The sequence below is a fragment of the Psammomys obesus genome, unplaced genomic scaffold (genome assembly GCF_907164565.1).
Source record: "Psammomys obesus unplaced genomic scaffold, mPsaObe1.curated_primary_1811, whole genome shotgun sequence".
In the NCBI taxonomy this organism is placed as follows: Eukaryota; Metazoa; Chordata; class Mammalia; order Rodentia; family Muridae; genus Psammomys; species Psammomys obesus.
This window is the reverse complement of record NW_026585626.1, coordinates 321469-343345: the sequence shown is the minus strand read 5'-3', so window position 1 is coordinate 343345 and position 21877 is coordinate 321469. Positions and strand designations below refer to the sequence as shown.

General features: G+C 37.5%; 1 protein-coding gene across 1 annotated transcript; it reads left to right on the top strand.

Annotated features, from left to right (window-relative positions):
- Window positions 1–4816: 4816 nt before the first annotated feature.
- LOC129682702 (cysteine-rich secretory protein 2-like) lies at window positions 4817–20263 on the top strand. Its single transcript, XM_055615202.1, has 9 exons — window positions 4817–4874; window positions 5570–5661; window positions 8412–8489; window positions 11415–11531; window positions 12543–12630; window positions 14764–14906; window positions 15338–15435; window positions 17991–18079; window positions 19759–20263. The coding sequence occupies exons 3-9, from the start codon at window positions 8421–8423 to the stop codon at window positions 19884–19886; spliced, it is 732 nt and encodes a 243-aa protein (XP_055471177.1). The 5' UTR covers window positions 4817–4874; window positions 5570–5661; window positions 8412–8420; the 3' UTR covers window positions 19887–20263.
- Window positions 20264–21877: the final 1614 nt, after the last annotated feature.

Here is a 21877-nt window from a genome sequence, read left to right as displayed (position 1 = left end):
CGTGAAAGACGTTTTTCCCTTGGTGGAGTGTAAGTGTATAAAATACATATTTGTTAGTGAATTCGTAAAATCCAATAAGCTCCAAAATGGATAACTGAAGTTAATTAAGATTCATAGACTTTGGGTCTGGTTAAATTCCTGGCATGATTTTCTTTGTTTTGTAAGTTCTCAAGCACACAATCCCTCCTCCCCAACAGCAAACAACCTTATATGTCAATGAAGATATTTTTTGGAAGATTACAAGTCAACAGATAAAAGGTCTATTTTGAAATGTTATGCTTTCAAAAGGGTGCTTTGGACTATTCAGTGTAGAACAGAGTTGAGAATGGCAGCCCTTGCATTCTGATATCACAGCCCAACTGTAACCTTTTGTGTGATATGTACATTTGGATAAGTCCTAGTTTCTGTCAGTGGTCCTTTCCTCTAAAAGTTAGAGATAGCATTACTCTACAACATCAAAATCATTTATGGTAAACATCACAATATTTGAACAATTCAACTCTAAACAAATTACAAGACATATTATGGACAAAGCCACTTTTAATTGTTAGTCTTACATTGGTCATATTTATCTATTCACAGCCAAGATACTTTTGAAAAAGAAATTTAAAACAAAGTATTTGCTCTCCATATGGACATTCAGGTTGGGACCCACATTTCCCATTCTTGCTGTACTCGGATTCTCTCTTGGTCAGTTGAATTCTTTGGCCCACAATTTGCAGAATTTAAGGGGTCTTTAAGCAGAAGTTGCAGTGACGTTACATCAGATGCTGTAGAGGGACTTTTCTTTTTTGGCCTTTGCTTGATTCTCTGAGCTTCTAAGTATTCTTCCAGAAGATTCTGCTTCCTCCTCAGAGAGGACACAGTTTCTGTAGGTCGTGATAGGTGCAACAATGTCCTTCCTGCACCATTCTTTGACTTACTATTTACTCACAGCATTGTTGAGAACTTCCTATGTACTGACCGAAACATATATAAGCAGATGTCTCTTCCTGATACCTTTGGAAAGATGTCCATGTTCAGTGCAGCTCTCCTCATTTACCCTGAGCAGACTGCCAGGGATTGCAGGATCTGACATGGAACACATAGGGTTTTTATAAGTCAGAACCATGAGATTATAGCCACATCCACATTTTTTTTTTTTTTTTTTTTTTTTTTTTTGTGGCAAAAAAAAAAAAAATTCTGTGTGAGAGTGTTGTATTCTCTGGAACAGAAGTTACAAACAGTTGTGAGCTGCCATGTGGGTGTTGGGAATTGAACCTAGGTCATCTGGAAGAGCAGACAAAGCTCTTATCCACTGAGATCTCTCCAGGCTCTTTCGAAATCACTTTTGCACATAGGGTGGAGAAGACATTCAGGGGAATGTTTAAGTATGAATAACTTGGTAATTTCTATTTATGCTGTGTTTCCTTTTGTCTCACTCAGGCTTTGATCACCTGGGTCTCATTATGCAACCCACTCTTTGAACTCTAGATGATGTGTCTGTCTTTGCCTGCCTTGATCTGGGATGCCAGGTGTGTATTACCACAAGAGGCTGCTGCTAGCTTTCCTAAGGAGACCATTGCAAACTGTCACTGAGTTATTATTACAGCTAAGAAGTCTTTCACTCATCATGGCTATGTTTGATGAAATGCAACTGTTTGTTTTGTTCTGGCCTAATTCAAGTTCAGCCTCTCAATGCAGTGGCATAAGACTTTGCTTGTTTTGACTGCAGCTTCCGGCTTTTAAGGTTCAGTTGACTCAGGGCCTGTCATTTTATTAAGAGTAACTGATTCATCCAGTTAGGCACTCTGAGGCCTCTGATGAACAGCTTAGCTTCTTGTGTTCTTAGAAAGGACTTCAGTGAGGAGAGGTACTCTCAGCAAACCCCTGTACAAGCCCACAGGCAAAAGGAGCATGCTAATGAACGCATTCCAAGCTATTAAAATAATAAAGTGTTAGAGACATAACTTCATTGACTTTTTTTTTTTTTTTTTGGCATGGGTTGGATGATTATTTTAAGCACCCAGATAATAACTAAAAATTACTGTAATAAACTGTATTAATCAAACTGACTGAATGTTTCAACATGGGGTGATTGGTCTATGACTCACCAATCTTGCCACTGGCTAGCTGGCAGAAGAAAAGTAGCTATTTGAAGCAGGGATTATCGAAAAAGAGTTTGTCGTGGTATTAGGTACTGGAAAAGACGGCAAAGAGGAGAGGTGGAGGGAGAGAGACAGGGAAGGAAGGATTCAGGGAGGAAAACATCTATCATGGCTTAAATTTTATTTTTCACATGTCAGTCCTTAGATATGCCTTAGGTATGTCTAAATTTTCAACCTGGTACCTGTGAGAATGACCTTATTTGGAAAGAAGAATTTGCAGATGTAATCAAATTGATAGAAAATAATAATAATTTAGACTAGAGACCCTAATCTAGTAAGTGATGTCCAGAGAAGAAGGAGGTTCATGGACAGAAGAGAAACACATGCCTTTGGATAATAACCATTAAGTTTTTTTTTAAAGATTTTCATATTTTATGTATATGAGTGCCCTATCTCATGTACATGCCAGAAGAGAGCATCATATCGCATTATGTAGATGGTTGTGAGTCACCATGTGATTGCCCAGAATTGAACTCATGATCTCTAGAAGAGCAGACAGTGCTCTTAATTGCTGAGCCACCTGTCCAGCCCTGACTTATGGATAACAATCAGGTGAAGGATATAGGAGAAAATGGTTGAAGAAGGCTTCAAGCCCTGAACATCCAAATACTGCAGTCACCAGAAATTGAGGAGTGGTATGGAATTAATTGCCTCTCTCCCAAAAATCTCTAAGGAAACTCACATCATACCAAAATTTTAATTTCAGATCTCTGTTCTTCAGAAACTGAGGAAAGTAAATTTCTATTATTTTTAAGGATCTTGGTCTGTGGAACATTGTTACATCGCAGGAAACTAACACAGCTAGGGTTCAGCTTCACAGAGTTTCTGTCCCCATCATCAAAGATGATGGGACATATTTCAGCTTCAATGAGGAACCTTCTGTCTTTCCCTGTAAGAGAAAGAAACCTTTATCAATTCAGAAATAACTAGAACCCCCTCTATCAAGATTTACTGCAGACACTAAGCAATACTTTTTTTGGGAGGGAGAGGATATTGTTTTTCAAGGCAGTGTTTTTCTGTGTAGTCTTGGCTGTCTTGGACTTGCTTTGTAGACCAGGATGGCCTTGAACTCACAGAGACATGCTGACATTACAGGCGTGTGCCACCGTGCCTAGCCCTAAGCAATATTTTTAATTAAGAGGCATATACAGTGATACTAGGAAATACACTTCCCGTGTATGTGCTTTCTTGAGAAACTTTGCCAGCCTGAATTCTTTGCAGTGTCTCTTAGAGGGGAAGCTAGACTTTTGACAATTCTCTCATTACACTTTTAGTGTTTTCTGAGTCCTACTTACTTTGATGAGCACAGTGCTGCGAGCATTTGTCACTACTCTGCTCCACCTCGTAGAACCATAGCTTTCCTGAGGCTCACTGCTAGTTGGTCTTTACTGTAGACAGTCACTGCTCATCCTTTTCAGCTACCTGGCAGCTTCCTGCTATGGTTAGAGAGCCCCAGTGGATAGCATGGCAAGCCATATCGCTTGTTGAGATCAGCTGGTAGGACCTCCCCTATCAATGGACTTAGAGAGGGACAGGGAAGAGATGAGGGAGGAAGGGTGAGATTGGGAGGGAATGAGAGTAGGGCATACAGCTGTGATACAAAGTAAATAAACTGTAATTAATATAAAAAATAAAACTTTAATTAAAAAAAGGAAAATGCTCCACTGGACATTTCATGGTTTTTTCTGATCTGCCCACTGTATTCCATGTTCCCAACTGTGCTGCTAAGAAATCCCCAAGAATATAAGCAACTCTTTTATCCTTTCCACTTCTTACTTCACTGCAGAGACCTGCGGTCTTTTCTGTCACTTGTCACACTTCAACAGTAACCTAATAAGGGTCAGCACACTTCCACCAGGTAATTGTAGGCATCTGTGCCCCTCACCGGATGCAGCAGTTTCCTGATTAACTTTTGGAGTTGTTAGTGATGAAGGCAGAAGAGTGAATGAAAACAGATTAACCCCATCTTATGTTTTGCTTTTGTTTTTCAAGATTTGTTTTTAATGTGTGTGTGTGTGTGTGTGTGTGTGTGTGTGTGTGTGTAAGCCATATGTGTGTAGGTGTCCCTAGAAGTGAGAAGAGGATGCTGCATCCTCTGGAGCTGGAGTTACAGGTGGTTAAGTCTGGGAACTGAATTCTCCATCTCTGGAAAAGGAGTGAGTTCACTTAACTGCTGAGCTTCCACTCCAGCCCTATTGCTTCTTATCATTGATAGCGGCATTTTCAGAGTACCAATACAGATGAAGATACTGAAAATAACGGAACAATAAACCCTCCACGATTTTGAAAATTTAAGTTAGACTTTCCTGATTTTTGTTTTCAATTCTGAAGCTCATTCACTCAGGCATTCTGGAAATGAAGCGCTTGCTTCTCTCTCCACCTCCCTGGACTTTGAAACTTCAAAAGATGTATTTCCTTTGCCCTCTTCGTAGTGCTGTTATGTAATCAGACATTGATTGCCCTCACCCCATCAACTGGCAGCAACAAAGTACAATTTCATATGTCACAGGGAAAAATATGCAAGAACTTGTTGTGGCATCCTACAGAGTGATGGTGGGGGAGGGTGGAGAGATTCTATGAAGAGGAACATTTAACGGCAAAAAGCCTCGTAACGTCGCCCCCACGCGGAGGCAGGAGGCCGTTACCATCACTGGCAGAGGGCAGGGACAGCAAGTGTCCCTGCTGGCTCTTTCCTGACAGCATGAAGATTTGTGCTGTGGAGTCAGGGTAAATATCAGGGTCAGACGGGAGAGTGGATGTGCCAGGGTCGGGGAAATGGATGCAGAGAAAGATGTATGAAGTTAGGGGCCGTCATCAGATTCAGGGACAACTGTTAGTTCACTTTTCTTAGCAAGAATCCACTGGCGATCCCTCCTGTCCTTAAAAAAGAAGTCGTCCTGTGTCTTTGATTTCTGTTGAGCCACGGAGGAATTTTGAAGCCATTTCAAAGTCTGACTTTTCTGTAGTCAAATTAAAAATTTCAGTGTTTTATTGTGTAAGTGTGCCCTTATATGACCATCGCAATTAGATCTGGAGTTATTAGCTCTTCTGAACTTCCTGTGATTGACTTCCAGAATCGAAGATGTGAAGCTGTATTGACCAAACACCGATGTATGTAGTTAACACTGTTGGAATTTATAGACATCTTTTGAAGCACGTGAAGATGGAAGTTCTTCATCAAAACGGGGGCTGCCAACAATCGATTACTGGATTTATTAAGAAGTACACTTTTAGTTTAGTGTGAAGGAAATGCTAAGATTCTGCAGTTCAGTTTCACCCCAGTGCAGATTACAGTGTTAGTAGTGACATGGAATAGTGAAGGATTAAGAGGACAATGGTAGACAGGTTTTAAGATTGTGATAGTGTAGACAATACAAGGCTATATTTACCTCTTTGTTTCAATTGTTGTTTCCATCTTCTAGGACAAGGAAAGCTAACACCATGACCCTGACACTTTAGGAAAAAACAAACAAATATGTCATCCAGATCATAAAACATCAGAAGAAAGGACAAGGTATTTTTCCACTCATATGTAGTATGGGTAGAATGATTGTCAAGTTCTCAACAAAGTATTAGTATAGCTATCAAGAATAAGATAGAAAATAAGGGAGTCCATAAGACATATTTCCCTGAACACATTTTCAGCAATGGTGTCCTTCCTTGGACTCAACAAAGATGACTACAGTTTGGATTCATGACAGTATGGGAGTGGAATGTGTGACCTTCTATTCTTTTGGACATTGGAATTGCAGATCATACAATACAGATACATTGAGTGACTTAACTGTATGACATTTTCAGGCTCATGTATATGCCTTTTAGTAAGGATGAAGTTAATTCCTTTTTCCTTATGTTAAGGAGGACCAGGCCTCTAGCACTTAATTCTCTTATAGACTCTACTGTCTTTTCCTCACTGTGGCACCATGAAGAAAAAAAAAAGGTGTCGAACAATTTTGAAATTAACTTTCAATCGAATTACACATTTTTAATGGAAATATCTGATAAGGTTAACCAAATTTTTAGGCACTGCAAAAGTTAATAAAAATTTTGATATTAAACGTTTATGGTTATGCATATTATACTATATGAACACTATACCAAGAGTCTTAGAAAATTATGTATTTGTTTTTTTCAAAGTAAAACCATAGAGATTCACTTTTTTGGGGGAGGGGGTAGGAGAGTACAGAGACTCTGGTGGATTTCCCAATCCTGAGGTTTTCCAAACACTGTATCTTAATAAACATTAAGCTACAGATAGGAAGCAAAAGTCACAGAAAGTATATTCATGCCCTTGGCTTGCATGTGCCATAGCAATATTTTTAATTAAGAGGCATATACAGTGATACTAGGAAATACACTTCTCGTGTATGTGCTTTTTTGAGAAACTTTGCCAGCCTGAATTCTTTGCATTGTCTCTTAGAGGGGAAGCTAGACTTTTGACAATTCTCTCATTACACTTTCAGTGTTTTCTGAGTCCTACTTACTTTGATGAGCAAAGTGCTGTGAGCATTTGTCACTACTCTGCTCCACCTCATAGAACCATAGCTTTCCTGAGGCTCACTATAAGATATGTCCTACTTACCTTAAGAATGAAATAGTCTTGGGCGATCAGTATAGAAACTCAAGAATCTGGAATGTAATCTGCTTAAGAACTTAACTGATAAGGAGGAAGAAAGGTGTGTTCTACTTAGTCATGTTAATATTTAGATAGGAATCAAAAAACTAAGAGATGGTGGTGAAATTTGAGTCTGCTGGAGTGAAAAAATACCATTTCAGGTCAGGGCTGATTGGGACTGACTTGAAGATGCAGAATGTGCCCAGAGACAGTTGTGATGTGTCATCTGTCCTCTCCACCTTCCTTCTTGACATGGATAAGGCAGACCTTTCAACTGTCAAACCAAAAACATTTGACTTCTAATGTATTTTATTATGCTAATCACTCTAATGTTGCCAGGAGTAAAAGGCTACACGTACTATATCTACCTGTGATTTTTTTTTTTTCGTCAAGACAAGTTTTCTCTATGTAGCCTTGGGTCCCTTTGTAGACCAGGTTGGCCTCAAACTCCCAGAGATCCACCTGCTTCTGCCCAGCCTTCTACCTGTGATTTTAAAACTGATTGTTCTTTGAATGACACCAACAAAGCTCTTTCACAATGCCATTACAGAAACCCATACTATCAATTTTATAGAAATGAACATTTTTGTATTCATTATGTAAATAGATAGTATATCTTATTCTCGTGTTTTTAGTTTGTTACATCCACAGTAGAACTATGTTTACTGGGAAAGTGAAAAAGTGGTAATGATGTTTATCAATTAATATATGAGATTACATGATAGGAATTATTAAAATAAGGATAGAGGGGCTCTGTAAAGCTGAATTAATGAATTGCTCTTTCAAAAATGAAAGTTTTTTTTTTTAAACTATGTACAACGGATTTAAAGTCATTACTGGTGGGTGACAGTGGGAAAGATGAGTATTTCTTCAGTTAAGCTCCTTTTAATATTATCCTAAGAACCCATGGGGTGTTATCCTATTTAAAAGAAACAATATGGGGGAGGACTAGAAAGCCTATTAAAATGCAGTAATATTAAACAATCTTTGTACCAATTCGTGGACTGATCATAACTGAGTAGAGAGGGCCTTTCCTTCATTAATTATATATTTGCTTTTCTATACAATGACTTTTGACAATAATACAAGCACAAAGATAAAAGAAACACAATTTCTAATTTCTTTCTTAGAGAAATAACCGATTCTAAAGTGGCTGGTCATTTGTGTCTGCATAATCCCAACTCTAAAATCTTGACTAAGTTCTGGAGTAGATAAATAAATAGTTCCCCCCTTCATTGAGAATAAGAAGTTAAGTGGTGGGACACAGTGAAAAAGGAACTGTACCCTCTCTCTCACAATGAGATAGATGATGACTGTCAGCAACATAATCAGTTATGAAGGAATCTGTTTTGCTTACATTCCCATTTATATGAAGGAAGAGCAACAGATGTTTGCAACAGAAGATGTTAGGAATTCCCAAGTCATGGCACATGCAAGCCAAGGGCAACTGTCAAGTTGTTCAGTTCATGTCTCTTGTAGTGACAGGGTGCATCATTGTGATTCTATTTGTACCATATAGTGACTCTTTTACTGTTGTTAGTTAATTCTGAATTGACAGGTGCTTGGCATACCTTAGATCACCCAAGTTCCCCCTCCCAAGTCACTGCACTACTGACTTCAGTGAAGACATTTGTTTGCTTTATTGGTAGCTTCCAGCCATGGCTTGGTTCCAGCTGATGCTGCTTCTCTTTGCTCTGCTGCTGCAGTCGATGCCCATAGAAGGAAAGGTAAGTTGAAAGCGGGAACATCTTGTCAGAGTAGTCTGCCAGCTTTGGAAAACGGCGGGCTACTGTGAGAACAGAAGAATCCAGAGCCCTTCACAGAGAAACAGAGATGGGGAACTAAGGCTACTCGCTCTATCACTCATGGCTGTGATAACCACTAGTTACATGTACCTGTGGGCACGTGAGAAGGCAAAATGTATTCCAAGTAGGAGGATAACAGGCATCAAAGATGTAGCACAGGTTCCACAAAATCAAGCCTCACAATTATTCTATGTTAAATAAGCAATGAGATAAAAGTATTTTGTGTAATTGGTCCAATAATATATTAAGTTCAGAGCAATGTTGTTAAGAATTACCAACGACTTGCTGACTGCACACAGTAGAAATGTATTTTCTCTGGCGGTGGAGGTTAGATGTCTGAAATCAAGGTCTGTCTTGGAGATTCTATTCCCTTTACCTTATAGCGACTTGTACTAATTATTGTCCTTTGACAGGTGGCTGTGTCACTCCATCCTCCTCATGACACAGTTTACTCTCTATGTTTCTCATGAAATCACTTGGCATAAGATTCAGATTGCACTTGGATAAGTTAGAATAATTTTGTGTCAAGATTCTCAACTTGATTACTTCTGTAATGACATTTTCTTCCCCAATAAAAATCATATTTACCGATCCTTTGAATTAGGGTATGGAAATATCTGGGAGGGGGGCGGGCAATCACTCAACTTATTATAAATAAATATATTGCTGAAGTTAACTTTTTACATTTTAATATATCTATATCCAATTACTGTCACATTTCACCCCAAGTTATATTTTAAGAGTCTCATGCTCTACCGACTGAACTAGCCAGGTGGTGACCCCAAATTATATTTTAAAATGATAACATGTTATATAGGTTTAAAGACCTAATTAATTATGGGTCTTCTGCCCAAAGTTTTTTCTACATTTTTTATTTCATATCATTGACACAGATTTAAAAATATATAATTTCAAACTTGTGTTTTCTTCCTCTATCACTATATTTTTCTCTTGCAGTTACTGCTTACAAATAATTGGACTGCTTTATAAATGGAAAAAAATCTGATTCTAAAGTCATTGTACTGTGTTTATCAATGAGCATGGAATTAGCGTGTAGAACTTTATTACTGTGTGAAATCTTAAATTCACACCCATGATTTCACGTCTTTATGCTTTAATGATCCCAGAACAGTGTTGATCAACCTCGTCAGTGTGCGTAGGGCTCACACATGGAGTTTACTTCCTGGTCGGCCAGCCTGTGGGTATGAGGTGCTGTCTCTTCTCACACTCTGCTCTGACTTTCAGCCTTTGACGCTCGTTAGTACTCCAGTCTTTGATAGTTGTTCAGACCTCATTTGACATTCATGACTGTAATCAGTCTTTAAAATAGTCAAATTCTTAGGCTGGCGAGGATTTTCTTCTTACCCTCACAGAGCTTTATTATATCATTTTCCCATCATTTCTCCCTTGGTTGATTCACCCTTCCCCTGCCCCACCTTCACAACTCTCTCTACACTTTCTTGTCCAATTCTTGGCTTTCATTCATGAAATGACAAAGTGAGATGTCATTGGGGTTTTGGCACCACTAAATGCTTAATGATTACCTCACTAAGAATAACTTTCTGTGCTTCTAAGCAGCCCTATGGACACTGTCCATCTTTTAAAACCCCAGTCCTTATCCTCAATAAATTCATCTCTCCTCATATAGATTGTATTTATGTATAAGGAACCTATATTTTTCAATGTGATATGAACTCTGTAAGGATAGCTCCTGTTTTTTGCTTATTTTAGATTTGATACCCATTTTACTTTCTGATCTCTCCATAAAGTTCTATTAATGCTCTTCTAAAATTAAATAATTACATTTGTAAGTAAAAATTTTATGTATGAAACACAATGATATATGAATCAGAAGATAAATTTTTTTTCTAAGAAAGAAAATTTTTGTGTTTTGAATTTACTTGAAGTGATATTTTGAGGATAATAGGAGAAACATGGCAATGTCTGATATTTCAGGAATTGGTCCTTGCTGATGCTTGACTTGTGAATCCACTGTACCTTAAGTATATGCAACACTGCTTTCTCAAAGTCATCCATCACCTTTGGTTTTGCCTCTTCTGTGTAAATCCCTGAAGCTTGAGGGCAGGGCCTTGTTGAAGACACCTCACTTAGGACTGAGTGCTCCAAAGTCTGTCACTCTCTGCACAGTGTCCAGTTGTAATTCTCTCTGTTAATTCCCATCTACCGAAAGAAAAGGCTTCTTTGGTAATGTCTGAATGATGCACTGATCTGTGAGTTTAGCAATATGTCATCAGGAGTTATTTTATTGCTATATTTGTTTAGTAGAATAATCGTAGGTTTTCCTCTAGATCATAGGGCCTATATGGTCTCAGGTTCTTCCCCACTTTAGTCATATCAGGCATGGATTCTGTCTCATGGAGTAGGCTTTAAATACAATAAAAAGGTGTCTGTTACTTCCATAATATTGATGCCATCCATACCGCAGAAATGTATCATGTAGGCAGATCACTGTTGTAAGTAGAAAGGTTTGTATCTGGCCAATATTGATTGCCTTTCTTCTTGGGTCATGTGCAGCACACCTCTCAGGCCCACCAGAGGATTTCATAAAAACAAAAACATATTGAAAGATGAATCAACATCAAAATCTAGCCTATGGCCTCAGAGGAATTTTTTTCTCATAATGAATTATCCATCATTTCCAGTCTACTCAATCCTATTAAAATTAAGTGTTGACTTAGATTTATTGGCATTCTAAGAAGCTAATATTTTCTTTTTCTATTTGTGTGATATTAAGTGATAAATAGTTTTAAAGTTATTTTTTTTTGTTGAAATAACTTCTTAACTGTCTGAGAGCTTCAGAAAATGTTAAAAGTTATTTTCCTTCAGGATCCCGAGTTTACGTCTTTGACAACTAACCATCCATACATTCAAAGTGAGATTGTAAGTAAACACAATGAACTGAGGAAAGCAGTTAAACCTTCTGCCAAAAACATGCTAAAAATGGTAAGTGACTGTGATGGAAATGGTGTAAGCCTGCTGTGGAATTGAGGTGCCAGCTGTGGGGGCAGGATATCGACAGAGAGGGAGAAGCAGTTGGTGATGGCTTCACATTGTAGTTTAAAATGTTCCTGTTTTGATTTTGCTATTTTATTTAAGTTTTTATGTGAGAAAGACTATTATTTTTGCTTTTGACATGGTTAAATTACTTTTCAGGTTTGGGGGCCTAACAAGTTAGGAAGAATTAGAATTAGTATGGGAGGGTGGTCATGTACACATGTGTATAAGTGCCTGTGGAGACCAGAGGCATCAGATTTCCCCATAGAACTTGTTATGGACAGCTGTAAGTCAAATGACAGGGGTGCTGGGAACCAAACATGGGACTTCTACAAAAGAAAAGTAGGTTCTCTCCACCACAGAGCCATCTCTGTTCTCAAAGAGATCCTACACTCTTAGTGCACAGCACTACCCAGGACATGGTTAATGGTATTTTAGCCTATTCTGCCTGAATCTCCCACATGAAAGCATCAGGCAACAAAGGACTTTGGGATAACTCAATCAGCTTAAAATATTAAGATTTTAAGAATGCTTCACGCATACCAGTATATAGCATCATTCACACACATATTCTAGATGTGGTTTTAGAGTTAGGTATTTTGCTCTGATACACATCCTTAACAGTCTTATCTTCATGTGGAAACTGGCACACACTGGAAATAAAACAAGCAAAAGAGGCTTGCTTTTATCTTTTATTATTTTTATTAATTTTGATGTCAGTGATAATTAGAAAATAACTTTACAGAATTTTTTTAAATTTTTTATTTAACTTTTATTAATTACACTTTATTCATTTTGTATCCCCCCATAAGCCTCTCCCTCCTCCCCTCCCGGTCTCCCCTCCCCCCCTTCCTGCATGCATGCCCCTCCCCAGAATTTTTATAGTCTTGCTAACCAATCGAATTATATGCTTTCATTATGGTTGGATAATCATAATTTTCTTTTCTTTTTGATATTTAGGAATGGAGTGTAGCAGCAACAACAAATGCTCAAAAATGGGCTAATAATTGTATTTTAGAGCACAGTAAACCAGAAGACCGGAAAATCAGTAAGTACTTTACATATGGCTGCTGAATGAAAGAATAAATTTAATACTAATAGTCCTTTGTAGAATATTGCATTAAGACTTGCACATAAATGCTCGTCATGCTATCTTCCAAAATCATTTATTCGTGTATTCAGATAAAATTATTATAATTTGGTTCATGTTAATTTAGGTTTTACAAATGTTTCATGCAAGGTATCATTTGTTCTCTCTAAGCACATAAGCAAAGCAGATCATGTGTCATCCTTTTAAAAAGAATTCTCAAATTAGAAAAACAACATTTAACTTTCCCCTGGCAAGGCTACCTTGCCGGGCTACCAGGGAAGAGGATGCAACTTGATAAGCTGGGGTGGGTGGGTGGATGGGTTGGGGCTCCCCTTCACTGTGGAGTAGGGGAGGGGGAAGTAGTAAATAGGGAGGGAGGGTGGAATCTGGAGGAGAGAAAGGAGGGGACTATGACTGGGATGTAAAATGAATAAATAAAAATTAAGATTAAAAACAAACAACCACCACCAAACCCCCAAAACAAACAAACAAAAAAAGTAAAACAACATTTAGGAGGAAAAAGGCAGTCCAGGGAGCACAATGACATCATGTCATACTAGAGTTATTCTCCTCAAGCTTTATCAAATCTAATCTTTTGCTCTTTCATTTTGATATTGCACAGTTGTTCAGCTTTTTTTTCCTCTATATTTATGGGATATATTTGTGTGCAGTTGCTTAATTTTGCTGCAAAATGCTTCATGTTTTGATAGCACATTCAAAATATGTGAATATTTTGAGAATGCTTATTTTTAAATTAAGTAGTGAAGTAGTTTTCTTCTCTCTTTCCTTAGTTCATTAATTAATCAATTAATTAATTAATTAATTTACTTTTGGGTAGACAGGATCTCACTTTGTAACTCTTGACTGTGTTAGAACTGGCCATGTATACCAGTGGGTCATTAACTTGCTGTGGTTCTCTTGTCTCTGATTCTTAATTCTGGGAGTAATGGTGTGCATTACCAAGCCCAACACAAGTATTGATTTTAAATTATGGGTCTGATGGATTTACAGATTTGTGTAATAGACTACACAGAACAAGAGGACACATTTTATGGAGAAGTACAGAGCCATGAGGGAGGAAAGCTGGATGATCAGTTCTCACCTAGAATATTTACTTATATCCTGGAGCATGTTGCACACAGAGAAGCCCTTTCTTAAGGTGGTTAGTCTTCCCTCTGTGGTCTCAGCTGATCTGTTATTTTTATCATTGCTGCTGCAATAATAAAAACAGTGAAGTTTTTAATAATAAAATAATTTTTAATAATAAAATAATAATAAAAACAGTAGGTTGAAGACTGAAACAGTCTTGGGGATCAAGTGTACTATTATATCATTCCTTTTCTTCACTATAATGGATGTATGCTCACATGTTTGATATGAATTGTATGCAGTATACACATGGTACTTCAAGTTTACACAGATTAAATGAGAATGTGGCTACCATGAAGCTTGTCCTGGCTATGTCTGGTTCTCCAAGGAAGAGGATTAAGTCTGTGAAATCATCTTTCCTGCTGACAGACCATTTTTTAAAAATGGTCTCAAATGCCTTTGTCATATAAAAAATACCACAGACTTCTCTTTAGGGTCTTTGTGAGTGTGTGTGTGTGAGTGTGTGTGTGTGTGTGTGTGTGTGTGTGTGTGAAAACTAGTGAATGTGACAGAGGAGAAAATGCCTAAGTGTTAGTCAATGTCTTTACTAAGCCTGCATCACAAAGCTGATTGCTCAGATGGCATAGAGACGTGAAGAATTTAGTGTCTGGATGATTGCAGTTTTGACAATGTAAATAGAAACAGCTTTTAAAAGAATGGGGTGTTAAAATCTATTCAAATATTTGCATGCTTAGTCCAGCTTGGTTCTGATTAGTCTTTTCATCTGATTAGTTAACTAACCAACAAACTAACCAACTAACTAACCAACCAACTAACTAACTAAACTAACTATTAACCTAAGCAGGCACCCTACTCCCAAGTCAACCAAGAGTTAAACACTGTAGGCCCTATGGCTGAAGTACAGTGTTTTGCATTTGTGTTGTTGATTTATTTTGTTCCTGAAAGTTTTATTGTTTTCTTCATAAATTCATTCCTTCCCAGATGTAGGATGTGGTGAGAATCTCTTTATGACAAGTGATCCTACTTTGTGGTCAGTCGTAATTCAAAGCTGGTTCGATGAAAGTAAATCTTTTATTTACGGTACAGGAGCTAAAGGTAACGCAGCTGTTGGACATTACACTCAGGTGAGTAGAGCAGATGGAGATACAAACATTGTGCTATAATGACCAAGGCTTCTCCAGTACATGGCCCATTCCTATGTTCAGTTTGAGGGGAAAGGCTGAGTAGGTATTACATACCTCTGTCATTTGATTGATACCTTAAGATATATTAATTTATGTCCATATCTGGAGAATAATTGATAGGAAAGCATACAGTATATCCTTCCATTACAAATGGATAAAAGAGTGAACCCACATTGCATGTCTAGTATATTAAAAGGTATTAAAAATAAATTTTTACTACTCTGATTCCCAAAATTAAATATATTATAAGGCATATCTCATAGACTGTAGCACCCACATATTTATGTGCTATATATGTTAATATTTATTTTTGAGTATCTTACCAGTTTTATAATGAATATCCATGCATTTATCTCCCATTGGACATGTAGCTTGTTTGGTATTCATCTTTCAAAGTTGGATGTGGAGTTGCTTTCTGTCCCAACCAAGAAATGTTAAAGTACTTCTATGTTTGCCATTACTGTCCTGCGTAAGTATGCACTCCAGAATGCGATATGTGTAATTTTTCTTGTAATATAATATGTGAAATTTCTTATGTAAAGCAAATTAGAATCACAACTATACATCCACCAAGGGAAGGATGAATGTCAGTGTTTATCCTGTTAAGACCCAGACAACTTTAATTTGCCAGAGAAAAGAGCAGTTCCACAGTTCTCCATATAAAGATCTAAGATCTTCATCATTTAGGATATGATGTTCTTGCTTTCAATTATCCTTCCCTAGGCTCACATTCATTCAAGGATGATTTTGTGCTGTGGATTTTTCTAAGATTTAATGTTATCTATTTTACTAATTTCACATTACAGGACTGCCCAAGTTTGATGCTAGAACAAATGGTTTAAGCTGGTGGCTTGCAAATGGGGATGACAAACCATTTTTTTTAAAGTTTTGTTACTTCACTTTACATCCTGAACATAGTTCCCTACCTCCTCTCCTTCCAGTCACACCCTCCCACCATCTTTCCCCTTTCCCCATCCTCTCCTTCTCAGGAAAGAGAACCCTCTCCCTCCATACCAATCCTCTCAAGCACATCAAGTCACATCCAGACTGAGGATGCTGTGGGGATGACATACCTTGATTTCAACTTTTTTCTTTATTTTTTTTTTGAAATTCAAATATTTCAACTACTCATTATCTACAAAAGAGAAAAAAGTACATTGTTACCCAAAACTCTGCTCTTCTAAGTATAACTAAATATAACCATAACATAGTTTTGAGTTTTAATTATGTTCAATTTTTGAAAGTGGTGCGGAACCATACTTCCTTTCAGATTTGTTTAGAGATGGTTACTCAGGTGAGATAAAACTGCAATAGGAGGGGTTTTAACTCAGAATTTGTTTTTCTACACATACATCTTTTTAGGGTTTACTAGAGAGAATTCACTGACCATGGATTTAAGTATCTAAATCTATTGCTTGATTGTAAAATCTATTGCTTGATCACATAGGTAGGCCCAGGAAACATTATCTGGAATGAATAATGGGAGGATGCTGGGAAATGGACCTACACAAAATTTTTAGGAACCCCATGGTATCTCTAGAGCTCACTCTCACTCAATACTCTGAGATTCAGCTGCATTGCCTTTGGCTCTTGCTCCACGTGCACAATTAAGATTCAATTCCCATGTATGTTCATGTTCATTAACTGAGCTGTGTGGTAAAGAACATCATGAGTTACAAACTAAGCCTTGTAAGATATTATAGATTGAATGTTGGCATAGGTCAAATTCTCACACATGATCTCTCTTTTTAATTAATTTATTTTTTATAAATTACAGTTTATTCACTTTGTATCCCAACTGCAACTTCCTCCTTTATCCCCTCCCAATTCCATCCTCCCTTCGTTATCTCCTCCCATCCCCCTCTCCTTCATGGGGAATCAGCCTTACCAGGTCACAGGGGAAGAGGATGCAGCCAGTTCTGATGAGAGCTGATAGGGTAGGGTCAGATATTAGAGGAGGAGGACCTCCCCTATCAGTGGAGTAAGGGAGGGGTTGGGGGTAAAAGAAGGAAGGAAGGTGGGACTGGGAGGAGATGAGGGAGAATACTATAGCCTGGATACAAAGTGAGTAAATTGTAATAAATCATAAATCAAAAAAAAAGAGAGAGAGAAAAAGAAAATAAAATTCAATTTCAGAGAAAAAAGAGCATGCTACTACGCACACATAAGCAATACAATCTCACCCTCCACAATAAGAAACGAACACTGAAATTCTATTATCTATTTTAAAGCATCTGTTGTATAGCTCAGCTTTCAAACAGTATTTAGTAATGAACAGTTTTCCATTGCCATTCCCATTTACGAGATATTCTTTCCTGGTGTGATGTGTTTCCTTAACCCACACCTTGCAGGATCTTGTCTTAGTATTAGTTCATCCATCTGGCAGCAAAAGGGAAAAGTATAGCTTGTTACCACAATTTCCTTACTCAGTTTGATGACTTACAGCCACAAAGATAGTTTGATGATGGATCATGGTTATCGTCTATACACAGCTAGGAAGAAACCTCAAGTTGAAAGATTTCCTATATCATATTTACCTGTGTCCACGACTGTTTGGCATTTTCTTGATTGCTAATTGATGTAGGAGGGTCTGCCCCACTGCTGGCTATGCCAACTTTGGGCAGTTAGATTCTGGGCTACAAAGACAAAGTAGCCAAATGAGCCTGGGGGGCAAACAGTATGTAGCAGTTCTCCAGTCTCTGCCTCAGTTCCTACCTTGGGGTTCCTGCTTTGGCTCCCTTCAATGATAGGCTGTAACCCGGGAGCTGTAACAAACCCTTTCCTCTCCCAAATTGCTTTTAGTCAATGCTATATTTCGGCAACAGACAGCAAACTAGAACACAGGGTTCATGTGTGATGTGTGTTCTTAATGGGGAGTATTATCTCAGTTGCACTATGGGAATCTAATTTTTAGTTTTGTTTATAAAAACTGAAAACTGCATAACTGTGTATGTATGTTAACTCATGCTTCTGTGCAGAAAACAAACAGCAAAGGGAAACATAATTGTATGTTTCAAATTTCAGGGGTAACAACGTGATGAAAAAGGCCACCCCTTACATACAAGGGGAACCTTGTGCTAGTTGTCCCAATAACTGTGAAAATGGACTATGCAGTAAGTATGACATGACCCACTGGTTGTTTATCATATAGATAGTATTTTATTTTATTCTATGAACTGTAAAATTGACTACATGATATATTCTTGGAAGAGTAAACCTCTACTCAAGAAAATGTTAAACTATTTTATATAGTTCAGCAATTTAAATTTATTTGCAATGAAAATAATTATATGTATGTTACATAATGGGACATTTACCTTACTCTCGGTGACTGTGATGTGCTGAGACTATTCACTGAGTTCTTCATGCATAAATCATAAGGTGATATCAATAGGACCAAAGTGATAGTTAAAAAAAAAAAACAAAAACAAAAAACTTGGGGCTGGGGAGAAGGCTCAGTGGTTGAGAGTACTTGGTATTCTTACAACAATATCTGCATCCCAGTCCAAGAACTGAGCATCGGTGGTTCACAACTGCCTATGACTCCAGTTTCAGGCTATCTGGTGTCCTTTCTGCTCTTTGCAGATTCCTGAATACAGGTGCTGGACATACAGATATGCAGGTACACAGATACACATAGCTTAAAATATCACTTAAAAATTAAATCATGTATACCTGCAGGAATTGAGACCATGTTTTACTTATTTTACATCTCATAATGGTAGTCTTTGAATTCCCTATGCTGACTTTCTCATTTCTATAGTATACTCAGAAACAGTGTTTACCTTTAAAATTATCACTTTTTTATAATTAGGTGATAGTTTTTGCAATATTTAATCACAATATCCACTCTGCACACAGTATTGGCTTATAGAAAAACATGGCTGTGAATGAAAGAATAAATACCATGTTTTTATTTTTTCATGAATAGAAATAGGCATAACTAACATTTTCAATGAGTATTCAACAGGAAATTTTAAACAAAAGAATATCAGTTATGTTTCATAAAAAATTCATGACACCAGTATAAAGAAATCATAAATGGGAGTCAATTCAGAAACAGTGGGGAAACATACTTTAAATGCAGTGGGTATTATTGCGAAATGATCCAAATGAATATTGTTTGAGTGCATACTTGTTACAAGTAGAGGGACTAGAATGTAGCTTTGTTCTGTTCCAGACTTAGATGCCTTGTTGGAATTCCATATCCCTGAGATTGTAGGAGGGCTCTGAACAGTCCATTCTTATGAACAATCAACTTTGAGGGTCTGAGTTCAGAGAAAAACATGGCATACTGTCCTTGTTTCATTCATTCACAAAGGGCAATCACTCCTAAAAGTATAAAGTTGTGTTTCCAAAATTTGAGATGAAAAAAAGAGTCTGTATAATGTGTGCCTTATAAGCTTAGCCCCTAATGGATATGTGTTCTGTGGGGACTGGAAATGAGCTAGTTGGGCTAAGAAGCTAATTTAAGTCACCTTGCATTAAAATAACTACATTTGCCTAGTGCCTTCTCTGTTGGACTCAACAGACCGAGATATGTTTATATCATTTCTTTCCTTTGGATGCTAAGCAATATAACTGAGTTCATTTTAGAAATATTCCTTTGAATTTAAGATATAAAAGAATGTGATGAGTCAGTGAGTTCAGCTGATGTCTCTCCTCGAGACCCACCACAGTTGTGATGATGCTAGTGTGTTTCTCCTACCTCTTTTGGACATTTTAATGAGGGGAGTTTTCTGCTGCTACTTCAGATAATGGCAATAAGACAACTACTCTACTTTCATTGCAGCCAATAACTGTAATTTTGAAGATGTACTTAGTAACTGTGAATCCTTGAAGGCTTCAGCGGGCTGCGATCATCAGCTGCTCAAGGAAAAGTGCCAGGCTACTTGCCTGTGTGAAGACAAAATTCATTAACATGTCCAGTGTGCAGCATGAAGGACTACATGAGAAGGGGATTCAGACTTAGCTAAGACATGATGGGGAAACATAGTAGTGACAAGCCGGATCCCAAATGACAAGACTTCTTTTCCTCCTGGATTTATACAGAAATCTTTTCCATGCAGCCATTAAAAAAAGTGTTGTTTAGGATGGCAGCTTTGGATTTTGACCAACTTTGTTGCTTTAAATGTAGCGAATTGAATCAAGTGGAGAATTTTGAAAGTTGTACCAAAGCAGGTTGTTCACCCGTAGAACTCACCTAGAAAAAGAGACTGAGGACGGTTTGTGCCCTGAAACAATTGCAGCAGAAGAGTTACTGGTAGCAACATCACCATCAGTCTACTCCAAGTGTCCACCAGCACGAAGCTTGATGTTTATATTTGTCTTATGTCCTTTTAAATACAAGTAATCATCTTTTTCAATAAAGAACTCAAGCTACTACATGTATATATGATTTTATGTCATACTTTATAGCATGTCTTTTAACTGCTAATAACTAAGCTCAGAAAGGAAATTTTACAGAGAAAAAATCTATTAAATAGATGCATAATGTTAAACTTAAACAGAAAACATATCAATTATGTCTTGATTTTATTTAATGAATATCTAATGTAATCACTATATAGAGGACATAATATAATATAAGCATAGGTATCTGATGAAACAATTAAGATTAATAACTGTCCTAGGGAAGTAGAATTCATACTCTGTGCATTTCATTCAGGATTGTTTGATGACTACATGAAAATCAGCTCACTTGTTCATAAGACTAAGTACACAACATCTCAAATATTGAAAAGGTTACCAGAAGCAGTCAAAAAGTAGGTTTGCTCAAATAGATAGTGACATTCCATGAGCTCCCAATATCCTCAACATGATACAGAAATTGTGGTACATTTACACAATGGAAAACTCAGCAATTAAAAACAAGGAAATCATGAAATTTGCAGGCAAATGATGAGATCTAGAAAAGATTATCCTGAGTGAGGTATCCCAGAAGCAGAATGACACACATGGTATATATTCATAAGTGGATACTAGAACTAAAATATAGGATAAACATACTAAAATCTGTACACCTAAAGAAGCTAAACAAGAAGGAGGTCCCTGGCTAAGATGATCAATCTTCACTTAGAAAGATAAATGGGATGGACATTGGAAGTAGGAGGAAACAAGAAATAGGACAGGAGCCTACCATAGAGATTCTCTGAAAGACTCTACCTGGCAGAGTATCAAAGCAGATGCTGAGACTCATAACCAAACCTTGGACAGAGTGCAGGAAATCATATTAATGAAGGGGAGTTAGTATGACATGGAGAGGACAGGAGCTCCACAAGGACCAAATATATCTGGGCAAAGGGGTCTTTTCTGAGACTGATTCTCCAACCAAAACCATACATGGATATAACCTAGAACCCCTGCTCAGATGTAGCCCATTGCAGCTCAGTATCCAAGAGGTTTCCCTAATAAGAGGAACAAGGACTGTCTCTGACATGAACTCAGTGGCTGGCTCTTTGAACTCTCCTCCATCTCTGAGGGAGGAGAAGCCTTGCTAGGCCACAGAGGAGAACATTGCAGTCCTGATGAGACCTGATAAACTAGGGTCATATGGAAGGGGAGGAGAACCTCCCCTACCAGAGGACTTAGAGAGTGGCAGGGAGGAGATGAGGGAGGGAGGGTAGGGTTGGGAGGGAATGAAGGAACTACAACTGGGATTTAAAGTAAACTAATATAGAAAAATTTTAATTAAAAAATTAAAAAAATTTATTTCGTGTCAAAACTTTGTACTCATAAAATGGGAAACTGTTTTAATTTTCCTCCATGAAAAGTCATGTATTCATCAGCGTTTTCTAGAGAAACTGATAGAATGGATATATCTCTATATATCTACATCTATATCATATATATATATATATATATATATATATATATATATATATATATGTATGTATATTAGTAGGGGGTTT